General features: G+C 29.2%; 2 protein-coding genes across 2 annotated transcripts; both read left to right on the plus strand.

Moving 5' to 3' along the window:
- Positions 1-9,921: 9,921 nt before the first annotated feature.
- On the plus strand, positions 9,922-11,157 carry LOC107961212 (pectinesterase). Its single transcript, XM_016897410.2, has 2 exons — positions 9,922-10,236; positions 10,317-11,157. The coding sequence occupies exons 1-2, from the start codon at positions 9,972-9,974 to the stop codon at positions 11,015-11,017; spliced, it is 966 nt and encodes a 321-aa protein (XP_016752899.2). The 5' UTR covers positions 9,922-9,971; the 3' UTR covers positions 11,018-11,157.
- A 5,552-nt stretch (positions 11,158-16,709) lies between these two features.
- LOC121222517 (pectinesterase) lies at positions 16,710-17,949 on the plus strand. The gene is made up of 2 exons (XM_041103493.1): positions 16,710-17,039; positions 17,120-17,949. Exons 1-2 carry the CDS (start codon positions 16,775-16,777, stop codon positions 17,818-17,820), a joined length of 966 nt encoding a protein of 321 aa, XP_040959427.1. The 5' UTR covers positions 16,710-16,774; the 3' UTR covers positions 17,821-17,949.
- Positions 17,950-19,453: the final 1,504 nt, after the last annotated feature.

The raw sequence follows: 19,453 nt of genomic DNA on the forward strand, positions 1-19,453 counted from the left end.
GAAAAAAATGTCAGAGAATTAATTGAACTTTCTTTTACTACATTGATAATGATTTTTTTAAATTCTAAAAGCTGATTAAGATATTATTATGTGCTCTATTTATTTTTATTTTTTAAATCCACAATAAACAATATGTATCACTAATAATCTAATTTAGTGTCAAATCATTTACCAATTTAATTAAAAACTAAAAGTATGCTAGTCATAGTGAAAAATTATTTAAAAAAATAAATTATTTACATAATTTTATCATATATATTATAATTTTAAAATTTGTATTTTCTATTATTTTTAATGGTGTTTAGTTAATTTCTAACACTAACTTCTTAAAAATGAAAACAAAAAGGTTTATGTACTGAATCAGATAATTTCAACCATAAATAAAAAAAATTTAATAGATGGGGAATGCCTCTGTTTTAAAATCTAAAAGCTTTGGTTAGAAATTTTAAGGATCAAATCGATAGAATTTGTAAATGTGAAGGATTAAATTTATTCAGTTGTTTAGAATTAGGATCAAATTGATAGAATAAGTAAGTATTAAGGACTAAATGTGTCGTTATACTAGTTAGAAAAAGATTTTCCGTTATCAATTTAATAACGAGTGACCAAAATAGGAATAAATTCAAACGTTAGTGCTTAAATTGAAAATTTTGAAGTTTGCTGACCAAAACAGAAACACGAATATAATTGGGTGACTATTTGTATAGTTTACTTTTTTTTTTTAATTGTTGTTATTTGATTACATTCAACTTACACAAAAATTATAATAATTAGAATTGGATGATGTTGAAAATTTTAAATTTACTTTTTAATAAATAATGTGTTAAAAAAGTGTTATTAAAAGTAAAAAGATGAATAGATTTTTAAATAAAAAAAGTAAATTTTTACGGAAGACGCAAATCAGAATAATTGGTTTGGTGGTGTTGGAAGATGGTTGGTAGAAAATTAACACTATAGTGCTCTTAAGGCGTCAACAAGTGTTGCAATTGTAAGGGGTGCTGTTAGGGATCATCGAGGTATATGACTTTGGGTGAGTTTGGATGGGCGATTGGGTGTGGTGCGTTTAACTTATTTTTGTCTCACACTATAGTATCTAATTTCACCGCCATCACTATTTTTACACTAACCGCAGGTAAACACATCGTCCATCTAAATTCACCCATTTTGTTAGAAACTTGGGAATATGCTCGGTATCAGAACTGAGTTATAGGGAGCATGTCGGGGGAATTAATAAAATAATTTATTAATAAAATAATATGAGTTCAAAATTATTTACCAACAGTAAGAAAATGATTTTATGGAGGGCCAAATAGGAATTAGGGGTGTCGATTTAGGCCTTAAATACTATGAAAATTTTGACTGATGAGGAGTCTAATCCGTGTCAGGTGTGTAGGCCTAGGAGGAGGCCCAAGTCAAGACTCCTCAACAGTAAAAATTTTCATCCAGCTTTTATTGAAGCATGTACCACTGGCCATTTTAAAAAATAAACCATTTAAATTTTAAACTCCAAACCATCCCACCTAACCGATTAAACCCCAAACAAAACCACCCCACCTAATTCTAATAAATTTCCTAAACTCTAACCCCCTATAAATACCGTCAAACTTAAACATTTCATAGACCAAAAAAATCACTCATTAGAAAGAAAAAAAAATCATCCCCGCACACCCATAATTCTGAGATTTTAAAAAAAAGTCCCCAAAATTTTCAGAATTGTGAATGTCTAGGGATGATTTTTTTCCTGCTGATGAGTATGGTTTTTTTGGTGTGTGGAACGTTTAGGTTCGGGGGTATTTATAAAGGGTTGGGGTTAGGGAATTTATTACAGTTAAGTGGGGTGATTTAGGGTTTAAATGGTTAGGTGGAATGATTTCGGGTTTAAAATAAATGATTTAATTTTTTGAGGGGTTTTTTTTTAAATTTTCGAAATTTGGGTTGTGTGGGGATGGTTTTTTTGCCCGATGAATGTATATTTTTTTGGTGTGTGGAATGTTTAGATTTGGGGATATTTATAGGGGTTTGGGGTTTAGGAAATTTAGTAGGGTTAGGTGGGGTGGTTTGGCGTCTGAAATTTAAATGGTCGGTGGTATATGCTATATTAAAAATCATATGAAAATTTTGACTGATGAGAAGTCCAATCCGTGTCAAATGTGCAGGCCTTGAGGGAGGTCCAAGTTGGTATCGACTTTTTGGGATTTTTTTTGAAATTCTCAGAATTATGGGTGCGTGGGAATGATATTTTTTGCTCATAAGTGTATGATTTTTTTTGTGTGTGTGGGGAATGTTTGGATTTGGAGGTATTTATAGGAGGTTTGGGGTTTAAAGAATTTATTAGGGTTAGTAAGGTGGTTTTGGGTTTTTAATGATTAGGTAAGATGGCTCGGGGTTTAAATGATTAGAAAGTTTTTTAAATGGTCAGTGGTATATACTACACTAAAAACCAAATGAAAATTTTGACCTATGGTGTCGACCTGCGCCTCTTCCTAGGCCTGCACACTTGACATGGATTGGGCTCCTCATCAATCAAAAATTTCATAGTATTCAAGACTCAAATCGGCACCTCCATTCTGATTTAAGCCTCCATAAAATCAATCTTTTTTACTATAGTAAACGTACCATTAAGATAAATAATTTTGAATCTATATTATTTTAGTAATAACTTATTTTGTTAATATAATTTTAGTAATTTTCCCGAGCATATTACAGTCTTTCGCATGGGATATTGGCGCTCCTCATGTAATTTCGGAAATGAAAAACTTTACAAAATTTTAAAAAAATTTACAAAGGACAAATAATTTTATTTCTATTAATAAACAGAAAATTAAATTACATAATATATTATAAAATTAAAATATCATAAGGACAAATTTTGTTGTTGAAAGTAATGTCATAAAAATAAATTTCAATAAAATTCGTTTGATGGTTAAATACCAACTTTTAGTGTCAATTAATTTGAAAATTAAGGTCGCTGTTGGTCACCAAAGCTTTTTGTGTTTGTTTCCTTATTACATGTGTTTTGTGTTTGTTTCCTTTCAAATTTTTTTTTGAAGTGCATATTTGTGAATACGAAATATATGTAAATTGTTATACAGATTGTCACACTAATATCATTAAAAATTAATATTTTAGTTAATATTTTTATTAAAAAAATAATTTAATTTTTTTAAAAAAAATTAATAACCAAATTTAACTTAAAAAATAATAAGAACTGAATTCATAAAAAATGTAAACCTGAAAGACTAAATTTATAGTTATACCTAATTGGAAAAGAAGGTTGTTGAATCCGACCACAATTTATGCAAATCGAGTTGACACACTATTTATTTCACAAGCAAAAAATTTATTTAAATTTAAGGTTGTTTTATAAAAATAATATTAAAAAATTAATTAAATACAAAAATATGGTGGAGAGAAAATTAATTATAAAAATAAGTTGTTTGTTATTGTGTTCGTTGATGTCACCTAACACATCAGCGGTACCACCCCACTTTTTGATCCATTATCATGTTTTTAAATATATATAATTTTTTGGTGTCGCCATTGTGTCAAGTAACACCGGTATGTATTTTTAAAAATATCCTAAAAAGACAAGTATAAATGGTGAGAAAAAATGAAAATAAGTATTAACTTTTTATTGGTGTCTTCGGTGTGTAAGGTAACACCAATTTAATTTTTAAAAAGAAAAACTAGCCTAAAAAGGAAAAAAAAGAAAGCTGAAAAAAATAGTGTCAACTAACTATCTGTAGATAATGAGGGTTTCAAACTTCTCAATCTCTAAACAAGTAAACCATCTAAAAACAAAACAAAATTGTTAGATAACATTTTCATAAAAAAGTAATTCTTGATTGAAGCTTTAAATTTATTTATTTTTTACTTATTTGCAAGTGGGAACACATGTTGTTGGTGACTCACTGATATTAGAAATGACATCCTGTATAACACCTAAGACTACATTAATATTAGGCACTCGCCTATATCTTGTGTATCGTACTTAGTATCCTGAAAAACCTCACGGGACAATGTTGCTAATACCGTTGAACCCCAAATGTACCAACGATCAACTTGCAAATCAGCCAATGGAGGCAAGTACATTAGGTGGACTTTATTATTATTTGCGTCCGGCATTAGTAACCCTTTATCAGCTGCAATATATATGCCCAAACAGTGAACATCTTCTCCCGCTCTGTGACACCTCGATAATGTTTCAAAATTTTGCTTTAACTAGGAAAATTTCAAACTGGTAAACTTAGCACCACCATCACCCGACGATCGTCCAAACAACTGATAACAGGCGCAAGTTCGAACACTTTACTTGAACCTGTGATTGCATCACCGTCAATTGGGAGCTTGAGTTGCAATACGACATCTTATAAGATGATAGTGCACTTCCCACTTGGCAAATGAAATGTATGAGTCTCCAGATGTCACCGCTCAACCAAGGCGGATATTATCCTAATCAATGCTACTGTTCCAAATCCCAAAGCATCCAAATATGACAAAATACATTCGTTTGGCCGGTAGCTTGGACCATGGACAAGCACCCTCAAGATGTGGTACTCACCATGTCCATAATAAATCAACGTATTAGTTAATTATGTCAATTAAAAAATAATGACGTATAACTTTATAAATATATCCGTGAATAACATGTAACAAATTTTTTTACCAACACATTAATCATCATGATTGTGTGATTGGTTGCTCTAATCAAATAACCCATTTCCATATTTGCACATGCAAAATTGAATAAACATATCATCTTAAAACATAAAAGCTTCCACATGATAATATTTACCACAACTCATTTTTGTTAATAATTTTATTTTTGATCTATTTAAATGAAACATTCATAATAAAAATTTTAATCACCAACTAAACAAAAAAAGAATTAAAATAATTTACAGTAACCCATATTTTTTCAACTAAAACTTAAGTATCTTCATTAAAAAATATATAAATATAAACATATCTAATCTAATAAAATATAAATTATAAACATAAAAAAATTAAAACAAAAAACTCCAACACAAACCAACCTTTTCTTCTCCCCAAAACTCAAACACAAACAACTTTTTTACCAACTAAAATATAATCTTAAAAATTAAATCTAAATATTATAAGTAAAAAAATTATAATATAGAAATTATTATTACAAATTAAAAAGGACATACATTAAAATTATCGTAATCTATCGCTACAACTTAAACACAAATGTAATCTTTACAAAACAAAAAATATAATCATAATTATTAAATATAAAAATTAACAATAATGTAAAATATAAACATATATTTAATATACAAATTATTATAACAAACAGTGAAAACATACCTTAAAACTATTACATTTTCTCCCTAAAACACGAATACAAACAAAATTCTTCTCCTAAATTTGAATCAAAATTGTTTTATCAATACCTTGAAGAAGTATCGATCTTAATAAAACAATTATCAATACTTTTATAAGTACAAATACTAAATTGACATTCTGTCCATTTTGAAAACTTTCATTTGGAAAAGTACTAATACCTTAGTCTCAGGTATCGATACTTTTTCCAAGATAGTCAAAAATCACTTGTTTGAAGACACATTTCATGCTCAAATCAAGTCACCGTATAATAGGTAACCTAAACACAATTAACCCTGCGTAAAATTCAATCCAAGCGTTACCAATCAATACAATCAACTACATTTTTTTTAATCACATTCAATTTTTATACCAATATTCCACATATGGCACCCAATTCAATCAACATTCATTTGGGCATGTTATACCAATCAACTATCACAACAATCTTTATTGTAAAATACAATCAACTTTGTAACTAACCAAAATAAGGCCAAACCATCTAATAACCACCTTTTTAAAATCATATCAAGTAATACCTTCTATTCAAACATTTATCATCAATCACTATCACCATTTTGCTTAACCATTCTTTCATCACAACATCATATGTACATGATCATTTCAAACTTATATATATATATCGTATAAGTACTTAATATCAACCATTTCATATGTTCATTTAAAGGCAACACCATTAGAAGGTTCAAGATCATTAAAATTCAAAACAACTACACTAACTAAACAACCGGATATTCATACCACAAAAATTGAATTGAGAACGATCAGAAGTCTACCCCGGATATTCATACCACAAAAATTGAATTGAGAACGATCAGAAGTCTACCGAGATTGAAGCTGGATAGTGTGAGTTCTAAGATGATTTGATCGTCGAGTTCTGCAAAAATACCAACACAAATAATTCAAGATACATTAAACATATATATAGGATTCAGAACATTCATGTTGCCATAGCATTTCCATGAACTAAAGCATGTATCATCTCAATTCCATATAGGGTATAATTATCACATATGCAAAACTTTACAATTTAATTTAAGTTCACCTTTTATACCATTCACAAATAATTCAAGATACATTAAACATATAAACATCTATGATACAAGTGAATAACATTTAAAACATACATACACCATATGAACTTACCTAATACAAGCAGTTAGCGAGTTGAAACGTAGGGACTATTTTGCAATTTTCCTTTTTTCTCGATTATCCTCTACTTGATTTAATCTTTGATCTATATATAATTAAGTTCATATTATCAATTCCAAATACCTTATAATACTCAAATAACTTATGCCCATAAATCTCATTTTAAAAATTTCCTAAAATTTTACATTTTATTCAATTTAGTCCCTAAAACTGAAATAAACATATCTTTCACTTTTGAGTCCCGTTTCACAACCAGAGTTCAAATACATTATTCTACACCCCTCTAATAAAAAATTACAAATTTCATAGTAACTTCAAATTTATTACATTTAGTCCCTAAATTCAAAACTAACAATTTTCACTTTACAAATTAATCCCTATTTCATCTCCAAGATTACAAACTAACAAAACAGCACCAAAATCTTCAAAATCCATCAATGGTAACATTTAAAATTTTTTACAATTTAATACTCGGGTTAACTAAATTAAGGTACAACGATATCAAAAACATAAAATTTATTAAAAACAGACTTAGAAAAACTTATCATGCAAGGTTACTAAGCTTGACTGAACCTTGGATGTTCAAAAATGGCTTATTGGTTATTTTTTTGTTGAAGAATTAGCGGTGGATGTAAAAATGATGATGCTTTAGATTTCTTTTAGTTTAACATATTTTATTATTTTTGATTTATTTAATAATTAACAAAACAAAGTTAAAACATATGCACCAACCGTCCATTTAAATAAATTAAGGTTTAATTTCCTTAAAATAATGTTATTAAAGCCTTTTAATCAATAAAAATAAATAGCGATAAGCTTTTATTGTTTTTACGATCTAGTCTTTATACCCTAATTGATCATCAAATCACTAAATTTGACTCATACATATTAAATAATAATATCTACGGATTCACTCGTCGACATTATGATCCAGAAACCATTATTTTTCACACTATTGAAAAACAAATTGTTACAATAACACTTTGTTAATTTATATTATTAGGAATGGTTTCGTAGTGATCAATAATATTGTGGAAGTCAGAATGATCCATGAGCGGTGAATAAAGGTTAACAAGTTAAATTTAAATATGTCTTAAGGAATAATACTATAATTTCTGGTTGCATAGCCAAAACAACAAAAGATAAAATGAAACAGTTAATTGTTCTCATAGACCTACCGTCACATATACTAAGGGTGAGTTTGGATGGGCGATTGGGTGCGGTGCGGTGCGTTTAGCTTACTTTTTGTCTCTCGCTACAATATCGCTACAGTATCTAATCTCACCGCCACCGCTATTTTTACACTAAACAGAGGTAAACGCACTGCCCATCCAAACTCACCCAAGGGCTAGTTTGGATGGACAGTGTGTTTACCTCCGGTGAGGTTAAAAACAGCGGTGACGGTGAGATTAGTTACTATAGCGGTGAGATTAGAAACAATGGTGGAGTGTGTGTTAGAATTCAAACGCAGCTGTAGCGGTGAGGTAAGAATAAAAAATGACTATTAAGGGCATCAGATTAGAATTGATATATAATAGAATTTTTTAAAATTATTTTACTTTTTTAAAATTATTAAAATATGTGAATTTACAAATTCATTTAATAAAATATTAAAATGTATCTTCTAATATTTTAATGAATAATATAATCAATTTAAATTATTTATTAGATAAAATGATAATTATTTTTAATTTTTTATAGTTAAATTATTTATTAGATTTTACAAATTTAAAAGTTTACAACCTATCATTACTCACCACTAATTAAGTCATTTGGCTGATCAAAGATATCTAATAACCCCAACAACTTTTTCCAAAATTGATTTACTGAAATAGGTGTTGTTATGCTTAAGCTATTTGCGGTATCTTCACTAAGTAATTCCTACTGCTCTCTCAATTAACTAGTTTCAGTTCTTCATGAATTCCTATTAACCCATCCAAAACCTAACCATCTTATTGCAGCTTTACATTCAAGCATTGCTAGCTGTTTTAGCAGAGAGCAATGCATGTGAAGTAGCTTTTGTTATTAAACATCATTCTTGTTTGTTTTCACGTTTGCAGCCCTAACCTATTTTTGCCAAGCACCCCACTTATTTCTGATGCAGAAACACAATGCAGTTCATTTGACCTTTCCTATTTGAAGCATATATGTGCTAATTTTTGTTGCAAAATTTTTTGGATATAGAAAAGAGAAGATAGAAGAAAAAGCTGCAGTGAGTGAATGCGATCCTACCCTAGCATTGGGTGATAAATACATTTTATTATTGTGCTTCTGAATATTGTTAGTATTTGTTAGTCTCTAAATGCTTGCCCGAGAGTTGTTTGATAAAATGCCTGAAAAATGTTGCTTGCCGAATGAGTTTAGCACTTTACTGCACGACTACTGTCGTAAAGGGAAGTTATCTGAAGCAAATGCTATTGTAAATGAGATGATGAGAAATGGTTGTGTCCCTAATACTTGTAATATTTTGCTGCATAGCCTATGGAAAGAGGGTAAAATATTATTGGAGGCAGAACAGTAAGGGTATTTTTGTTTGTTAAAAATACCAACCGTTGAAATCTCCAGCTGAAATCTCCATAGTGTTGAAATCTCCAGCTGATTTTCAGCTGACCAGCGTGATGGAGATGCCTTCTCACTGGACTGACCTGCTGAACCAAATAGCATACCAGTGAGATTGACACCATATTTTTCCCCCAACTGTACCTCAGTGACATTAAAAGCCAAACCAAAGGAAGCCTAAGTCTACCGAAGGAGGCCACATAAACATTTGGATGGATAAAGCGGGGCTTGGACATTAGTCCTCCTGGAAATTTAGTTATGTACTGATTTTATTTTCTACAAAAAAAGAATATTGCTCAATTACCATTAATATTCTTTCTCTCTATAAGAAAATGTTAAACTTACACGTAACATTTGCCTTTCAAACCACAAAATTATATCTGTCCATAATTTAAATCACATTAATATATATTTTCATTTTTGTGTAATTTAATTTTATCCTTATTAATTGCAACATCATAATTTGTGGCTGCAAAATTTTAATAAAATTTGTATTGATAAAATAAGTTGCTGTTGAGCCTTAAATATTAGTAATGGTTTATGTAATTTAATTTTCTGCTTATTTATTAGGGTTTTACAATTGAAAAAAAATTAGTAGTTTCTAAAAACAAAAACTATTGTATTTTATTTTATTAATCCTAGTAAAATCTATAAATGTTAAAATAAAATATTTAAAATTTTAATAATTACCTTGTATTATTAATTCTTTTTATTGGTTGATCTAAAATCTATAAACTCTCCGTGCCTTGCATATAATTAACTAAAAATAGTCATTAATTTGTTAAGAAGAGGTTACTTTGGTAGTATAAATAGGACATTTCAATGGCATATTATTCAAGCTCAATATTCAAGTATTATTCAAGCTCAAGAGGAAACTACTTCGGGAAAAATCAATGGATTTGACACCTAACGTTGTGGTCGCTAAGGATGGTAGTGGGAAATATGATTGCATCACAGAGGCCTTAGCTGAAGTCCCGTTGAATAGTTGCGATCGATTTGTTATTCACATTAAGGCTGGTACTTATAAGGAAAAAATCCTCGTGACCAAGGAGATGACTAATGTTATGTTCCTTGGTGATGGCCCAACTGAGACCATCATCACCAACTGCGTTAACTGCTGTAAGGATAATGTTAAAACATTCAACACTGCAACTGTTGGTAAGTAGTATTATATACATATAAGTTTTGGTGGTGAGGTGAGGTGACTAATTAGTATGTATGTTTGTGAAATATTGTAGGTGTGGATGGGGCTGGTTTCATGGCTAAGGGCATTGGGTTCGATAACTCAGCAGGACCCGAAGGTCATCAAGCAGTGGCTTTTAGGGCATCCTGTGATAAGGTCGTCATGTTTAATTGTCATTTCACTGGGTACCAAGACACCCTTTACGCTCACAAAGAGAAACAATTTTATAGGGACTGTCTCATTAGTGGGACAGTGGACTTCATCTTCGGGAATGCGGCGAGTGTATTCCAAAACTGTCAGATCGTCGTGAGGAAGCCAGGTGAGAACCAACACAACATGGTTACAGCACACGGGAAGAAAGAACAAGAAACTAACACAGCCATTGTGCTTCAAAATTGTACCATCTCGGGCGCCCCTGACTACCTCCCAGTGAAGGACAAGAACAAGACGTACCTTGGTCGTCCCTGGAAACAGTTTGCTACAACTGTCATAATGCAATGTCAAATTGATGACATCATTACACCAGAGGGTTACTCCCCCATGGAAGGCACCGTAGGCCTGGACACTGGTTACTTTGCCGAGTTCCAAAATAGGGGACCCGGTGCCAACACCGAGGGCAGGGTCACATGGAAAGCTATCAAGAAAATCGATATGGATGAAGCCATGAAATGGACTCCTCGTGTCTTTTTGAATTCCGACGAATGGCTGGCACAAATTGGCGTTCCCTTTGATCCTGACATGACCCCTGGAGTTTAAACTTCCAAAACCATCGCCATTAATCTTCTTTTATTATCATTATTATTTGAAATAATGTTGTCGATTATTAATTAATCCGAACAACCTTTTCCTATTTTTGTAATAATAATAATAATAATAATAATAATATATTCAACTCTTATTGAAGGCAAAAGGGAAGTCATGATTATCATGGAAGGAAAAATCTGAAATTGTTTTATTATTCCCCCAATTATAAAAAAAAATGAAATTATAGGTATAAAGTTTAATATGCTCTGAAACAAAAAAGAAAATTAATTTTGTTATGTATTTCATTAATTAAAACAATACATCTTAATATATTTTATTAATTAATATGAATACATTTTAAAAATATTTTAAAATATATTTAATTTTAATAATTTTTAATTATCATTTAACGGAAATATTATTTTAATTTATAATAAACTATTTAATATAGATATAATTTCAATACTTTTATTATTTTAATTCATAATATAGTATTTAACGTAATATTTAATATAAATATTATTTTTCAAAAGTATATACTTTCTATACTGTACTACACCTATTTCCATGTGGTACTTGTACTCTATAATTTATATTTTCTTTTAATGTTATTCTTCATTTTAGGTTTAAATGATGTTTATTTCTAGCCAAGATTTCATACCACCATCATCAAAATCTATCTGTAAGAGATATCCATTTGATTTTTTGATAAATTATAAAAATAGTCACTTTTATTTACTTTATATTACATTGTTACGTTTAAGTCATTTACGTTATTGTTTTGTTACGAAGTGGTCACTCTACTATTAAGCTCCACTAAGACAGTCTTACGTGGCATTTCAAATTAAATTTATTTAATTAAAAATTTATTTTCATCCCAGTAATTTGACATCCAAATTGGCATTTAAAACTCATTTGGACTGCCAAGTAGGACTGTTGTTAGGGAGATAACGTAATTTAACAGTAGAGTTGTAACACCCCTTAACCCTGAACCGTCGCCGGAATAGGGTTACGAGGCATTACCGGACGTATCAAACAATTTACAGCAAATCTGTCCAATTGTGTAGCAGTTACTAAATTACTTATAATTCGAGATACGGAACTCGAAATTTAATTCTGTAAATTTTCCCTGAAACTATACTCGTATATCTTCCTACCATAAAAATTTCATAATTTTTGGTCTAGCCAATTAGTACAGTTTATTAGTTAAAGTATGCCCTGTTTCACCAATTGACTGCCCTGACCTCTTGTCACTAAAAATAAAATTTCTCATTGTAGGATTGTCATATGAAGTTATTACTTGTTTCTACAGAAAATATCTCAATAAGGATTCTATACATATAAACTTCAACTCATAACTATATTTGTACCATTTTTAATGATTTTCTAAACTCAGAACAGGGGACTCCAAAAACAGTTTTGACCCCGTCTCACTAAAACTCTAATATCTCAGAATATAAAATTCTTTTTCCTACAACGTTTCTTTCATGTAAAATTAGACTTGATAAGCTTTAATTCTATATATCATTCACTCTCTAATTCCATTTCTACTATTTATGGTGATTTTTCACATTCACGTCACTGCTACTGTCAAAGAAACTGCTTCTTTGAATTAGTTACCATTTACACATATATAACACCAAAACATAATCTTAACTAACCATTTATATTAAAACATAATGACATTTATGCACAACCTATGTACATGCCTCCTTTACCAAAGGAAGAATACATCACCAAGTTTTGTTGAAGTCGGGATTAATCTGGATGCTGAACCGGGACCTTTGACTTCTATCGACCTGCGCACGGAAACAACCGTACGCTGAGTAATTCATACTCAGTGGTATTACTATAATTCAAATTATAACAATAATAAATATGTAATGCATAAATCTTATATACAAATTTTAATTCAATATTTCAACAATAGCAATCTATCAATCAATATCACATATCCACAATTTGACTTTGAACATATCATGAACCTTAGGTTCATTTCTCAATCTCATTTCACATTTCAATTCACGATTCAACTTTTTCATTTCATTTCAGTAGCTCATTCGATCAAGTCGTTCGGTTATCATTTCATCATTTACCCTATTAACAAAACTCGGACTTTGGCGGATACATGGATCCAACCAAACACACCAGAATGGCACCCAGTGCCTCATCGGATAGTTCGAAGCAATAGTTGACACCCAGTGTCTCATCGGCCAAGCCGAAGAAAGTTGGTACCCAGTACCTCATCGAATCTATCCGAAGAAATATAGTGACACCCAGTGTCTCATCGACTCGAGGTCGAAGTATCCCTGAACTCTTCCAATCCTATGGCATGCCAACTATATCCGACTCAGCCCGGCTAGTTAATAGGGTATTTAAATCACATATAATCCCAATTCAATCACAATTTCTCACACTTTCAATTCAATCATTTTTCCACCTTTCAATCAATAATTAATCCGCAATTAACATATTTTCACAACTCAATACATTTCCATTCAATTTAATATCGGTCACTATTCGATTTAAATTCATTTCCCGCTTTCAATCAACAAACAATTCAAATATTATTTCATATCAACTATTCAATTTAATTCCCACTCATAATAATAATAATAATAATAATAATAATAATACTTACCTCACATTTCATTACTAGACACATAAATTAAAATTTAACATTTAATAATAAATAACTTGAATTATAGTAATACAAACCGTAATTCTCCCGTTTTAGTCCTCGATAACTTTCTCCTTTCCTTTTGATGCCGATGCCTCGGGTTCTTTGTTAGCTACGAAAATAATAATTTATACTATTAATTTCAGCGCTACTTATAATAAATAATTGAGTTTCTATTCAATTTCTTCCTTATTCTCAATTTAATCCTAACTAAATTTATTTACTTTTCTAATTTAATTCACACTCTATTTCTATTCAAATTTCATCCAAACTTAAATTTAACTATCAAAATTTCAGCATATTTTCCTAATTCCGAATTTCCCCCACTTCAGTCCCTAAAACATAAAACTTATAGTTTCTTTTACGATTTAATCCCTTTATTAATTCTAACTTAAAACTCATTCAATTAAATCCCTAATTCAACAATTTATTCAACATAAACTATACTTTGAAAACCTATGAACTTACAAAATATCAACTTAATTCCATCAAAACTTTGTTTTAAAGCTTTTAAAATATTATAATTAAGAGGAAAGGGCTAATTTGACTTACCAAATTAAACTTCAAGCTTCAAAACCCCTATTTTCTTTCTTTCTTTCTTTCCTTCCTTCTCTGCCCGTTTTGCTCTCTGTTTCTTTCTTTGTTTCGTCTCTTCTATTCTGTTTCTTTTCTTTCTTTTTCTATTCTTTCTTTTGTTTTATGTATATATATAATATAATATAATATATTAATAATAATATAATATAATAATATTTTTTTAACACATAAAAATCTCATATTTTTATACTTATGCTGCCTCAACTTTGGAAAAAGGCATAATTGCCTATTTGGTCCTTTTAACTTTTCTTTAATCTATAATTAAACTTTTATCCCTATTCCAATTTAATTCTTTTTCATAATTAACTATCGAAACGTTAAAATTTCTTACCGAAACTTTAATATTATCCTATTGACACTCCGTAAATATTTATAAAAATATTTACGGCTCAGTTTATAATATCGAGGTCTCGATACCTCGTTTTCGACCCAATTTACCTAATAATTTCTTTTAAATCACAAAATTCACTAATTCAAAAATATTTCTAAAATCACACTTAACTTATAATTATTAATTAATAAATTTTTCTAACTTTTTCATCGATTTTAGTGATCTCAAATCACTATTCTGACACTACTGAAAATTGAGCTGTTACAAGAGTGACCACTTCGTAACAAAACGATAACGTAAATGATTAAAACGTAATATTTCAAATATAAGTGATTAAAACGTAATTCGAGGCAAATAAAAACAACTATTTTTATAATTTATCTTTGGTTTTTTATTAAATTTCTCAATTATATACTAAAAAGTTAAATTAAATTGGATTGAATTAGGATATCAGTAACACTATTTCGTTTCTATGTAAATTTAAAGTGTTTTAGGCCACAAACAAATCTCTATCATGTCTTATTAAAAAAATCAATAAATATTAGATGAAATGAAAGTAGGTAATTGGATTCTTTATGGTAATGGGTGATTGTGTTTTCTATACGATAATTAATTTATATTTCTTCATTTTTATATATAAAAAGTTTGGGTAAATTATAAAGATAGTCATCCAATTATTAACTTTTTTATTTTAGGCATCCAAAATAAAAAATTTACAATTTAAGCACTTAAGTTACATAGTTCTATTATTTTGGTTATTCCTGTTAAAATCACAAACCGTAGTTAAAAAATTGGCATAATAACACATTTAACTCTCAACTTTTACATATTATATAGATTTATTCAAAATTTTAAAAAAATCAACTCTCAAAATTTACAAATTTCTCGATTTGATCCTAATTCTAAAAACTTCAAAGAAATATATAAAAATACATAAATATTTTTAAAAATATATCTAAAAACAAAAAAAAAAATTATTGTTGACAAAAATAATATATAAAATTTTAAAATATAAAAGGATACATAAATAATTTCAAAAAATATGATAATAAATTTAAATTTGATAATAATATTAATATTTTTAATTTATTTTTATTATGCAAACATATAAATGTTACAATAATATCCATAATTTAAGTGAATTTATATAATCAATTCAAATATATGGGATTATATATATATTTTTTGGTGAATTACAATAATAGGGCAAAGCCCGAACAACCAACGCAACAAGTGCAATTCGAGCCCAGGCCATCACATGGGTTTATATGGGATTTTATATTGTGAACATTTTAAAAAAAATTATGACATTAAATAAAATTCATATAATTAAATTTCTACGAACTTAGAAATTAATAACAAAATAAATAAATAAAGGACACCCAACTTAACTATATTTAATAATTAAATATATGAAAATATATTTATATTTTATTAAAATTTTAATAAATTTACAAACAAGATAATTACTCATGAATAATTTATTAAAAAGTAATTAATATGTAAAGCCCATTGTAATTTTTTAGATGCATGGTGTATAAAAGAATTACCATTAACAAAATATGGATGGGATTGCATATTCAGATAAAGTTTAATGTTTATTTTATTTTATTAATAATAATGGTGTATAGATATTTTTTAATTATTTTTTGGTGAAATTATAATAGGAAAGTAAAATCTTAACAGCAACATGATTAGTGCGAATCGAGAACACATCTAGGAGAATAAACACCCTAACTATCAGGCCAATACATAAAGTTCAACTCTTTCTTAATTATTAATATTTGAAGACAGTATATTGTTTGGCACAAATGAGGATAGAGAACTGTAACTAATGAGAATTATTATATAATAATTAACATTCATTACAAATTTGACATTTGTGTTAAATACATAAAATTCTACATTTCATATGTATTTTAAATTTGTATTTTGTTTCCATAATTTAAATATTGTATTTTATTTTATTAACTCTAGTAAAATCTATAAACCCTCCGCCCCTTGCAAATAATTAACTAAAAATAGTCATTAATTTGTTAAGAAGAGGTTACTTTGGTAGTATAAATAGGACATTTCAATGACATATTATTCAAGCTCAATATTCAAGTATTATTCAAGCTCAATATTCAAGCTCAAGAGGAAACTACTTCGGGAAAAATCAATGGATTCGGCACCTAACGTTGTGGTCGCTAAGGATGGTAGTGGGAAATATGATTGCATCACAGAGGCCTTAGCTGAAGTCCCGTTGAATAGTTGCGATCGATTTGTTATTCACATTAAGGCTGGTACTTATAAGGAAAAAATCATCGTGACCAAGGAGATGACTAATGTTATGTTCCTTGGTGATGGCCCAACTGAGACCATCATCACCAACTGCGTTAATTGCTGTAAGGATAATGTTAAAACATTCAACACTGCAACTGTTGGTAAGTAGTATTATATACATATAAGTTTTGGTGGTGAGGTGAGGTGACTAACTAGTATGTATGTTTGTGAAATATTGTAGGTGTGGATGGGGCTGGTTTCATGGCCAAGGGCATTGGGTTCGATAACTCAGCAGGACCCGAAGGTCATCAAGCAGTGGCTTTTAGGGCATCCTGTGATAAGGTCGTCATGTTTAATTGTCATTTCACTGGGTACCAAGACACCCTTTACGCTCATAGAGACAAACAATTTTATAGGGATTGTCTCATTAGCGGGACGGTGGACTTCATTTTCGGGAATGCGGCGAGTGTGTTCCAAAACTGTCAGATCGTCGTGAGGAAGCCAGGTGAAAACCAACACAACATGGTTACAGCACATGGAAAGAAAGAAGAAGAAACTAACACAGCTATTGTGCTTCAAAATTGTACCATCTCGGGCGCCCCTGACTACCTCCCGGTGAAGGACAAGAACAAGACGTACCTTGGTCGTCCCTGGAAACAATTTGCTACAACTGTCATAATGCAATGTCAAATCGATGACATCATTACACCAGAGGGTTACTCCCCCATGGAAGGCACCGTAGGCCTGGACACTGGTTATTTTGCCGAGTTCCAAAATAGGGGACCCGGTGCCAATACCGAGGGCAGGGTCACATGGAAAGCTATCAAGAAAATCGATATGGATGAAGCCATGAAATGGACTCCTCGTGTCTTTTTGAATTCCGACGAATGGCTGGCACAAACTGGCGTTCCCTTTGATCCTGATATGACCCCTGGAGTTTAAACTTTCAAAACCATCGCCATTAGTCTTCTTTTATTATCATTATTTGAAATAATGTTGTTGATTATTGATTAATCTGAACAACTTTGTCCTATTTTTATAATAATAATAATAATAATAATAATAATAATATATTCAACTCTTATTCGAGGCAAAAGGGAAGTCATAATTATCATGGAAGGTAAAATATGAAATTGTTTTATTATTCCCCAATTATAAAAAATGAAATTATAAGAGATAGATATATAGTTTAATATGCTGTTAAAAAAATAATTTTGCTATGTATTTCATTAATTAAAACAACACATTTTAATATTTTTTATTAATTAATATGAATACATTTTTAAAATATTTAATTTTAATAATTTGTAATTATCATTTAACATAAATATTATTTTTCAAAACTATATACTTTCTATAATTGTAATTTTTTATTATAAATGTACACCCCAACCTACAAATAAGAGGACAATGCACTTTAAAACACTTGATTCCTTGTCCTTCTGTATTAACAATAATATTCATGCCAATCGAGCTAAAACTCTATCTACAACAATATTTCATTTTTATGTAAATTTAAAATGCTTTAAGCCACATTAGTCTTGAAATTAATCTCTAGCGAGTCTTATTAAAAAAATCAATAAATTTTAGATGAAATTAGGTTATTGAATTCTTTATTTTAATGGGCTGCTGTTTTTTTATGCTATAATTAATTTATATTTCTTCTTTTTTATATATAAAAAGTTAGGGTAAATTATAAAGATAGTAATCTAATTATTAATTTTTTTATTTTAGACATTCAAAATAAAAAAAATTATAATTTAAGCACTCACATTATATAGTTCGGTCATTTTAGTAATTCATGTTAAAATCACAAACCACAAGTTGATGTGACAGTTAAAATAATCAATATAATAATAAATATAGCCCTAAACTTTTACATATTATATCAATTTAGCCATAATTTTTTTAAAAATAACTCTCAAAATTTATAAATTTCTCAATTTGATCATAATTTGAAAATTTCAAATAAATATATAAAAATACATAAATTCAATTTGTTCGGAGTCGCCACCAACCTTTTTGGCTAGATGTGATTGGTTAGCTATAAAATTATATTTTATAAAGAAATTCTAAAATTCCTTAAAAAAGACAATTTTAAGGTCCATGTTGAAATCTAGAGAAAAATTAAGTTCAAGAATTAATTATGTGTAGGGAAAATTATAACACCCCTTCGACACCAAAAATTGATACCTTATTAACTACGCATTGTAAAAAACTCAAAATTTAGAAATACAAAATTTAATATTTAATTATGATCCCTCGAAGCATTCACATATAATAAAATGGTTTTATTTTCCGGGTAAATTAAATTTTAAAATAAAATTATTTTCAATATTTTTCGGTGTACATAAAAATACCAAAAACTTATATTTTATTAATAAGAACTCGTGAATTCACTCTGCTCGAAAAAAAGGTATGTGGTAGTAACATCAATAAATTCATTGATGGGGAACAGTGCCTCATTATTTTGAAAATTAATTAAAGCTATATTTAATTCAATGTATTGAGGAGAATCAACATCATAAACAATCAAATACATACCAGTGATGGCAGATTATTAATCAATAATATG

Source organism: Gossypium hirsutum, chromosome D10 (genome assembly GCF_007990345.1).
Source record: "Gossypium hirsutum isolate 1008001.06 chromosome D10, Gossypium_hirsutum_v2.1, whole genome shotgun sequence".
In the NCBI taxonomy this organism is placed as follows: Eukaryota; Viridiplantae; Streptophyta; class Magnoliopsida; order Malvales; family Malvaceae; genus Gossypium; species Gossypium hirsutum.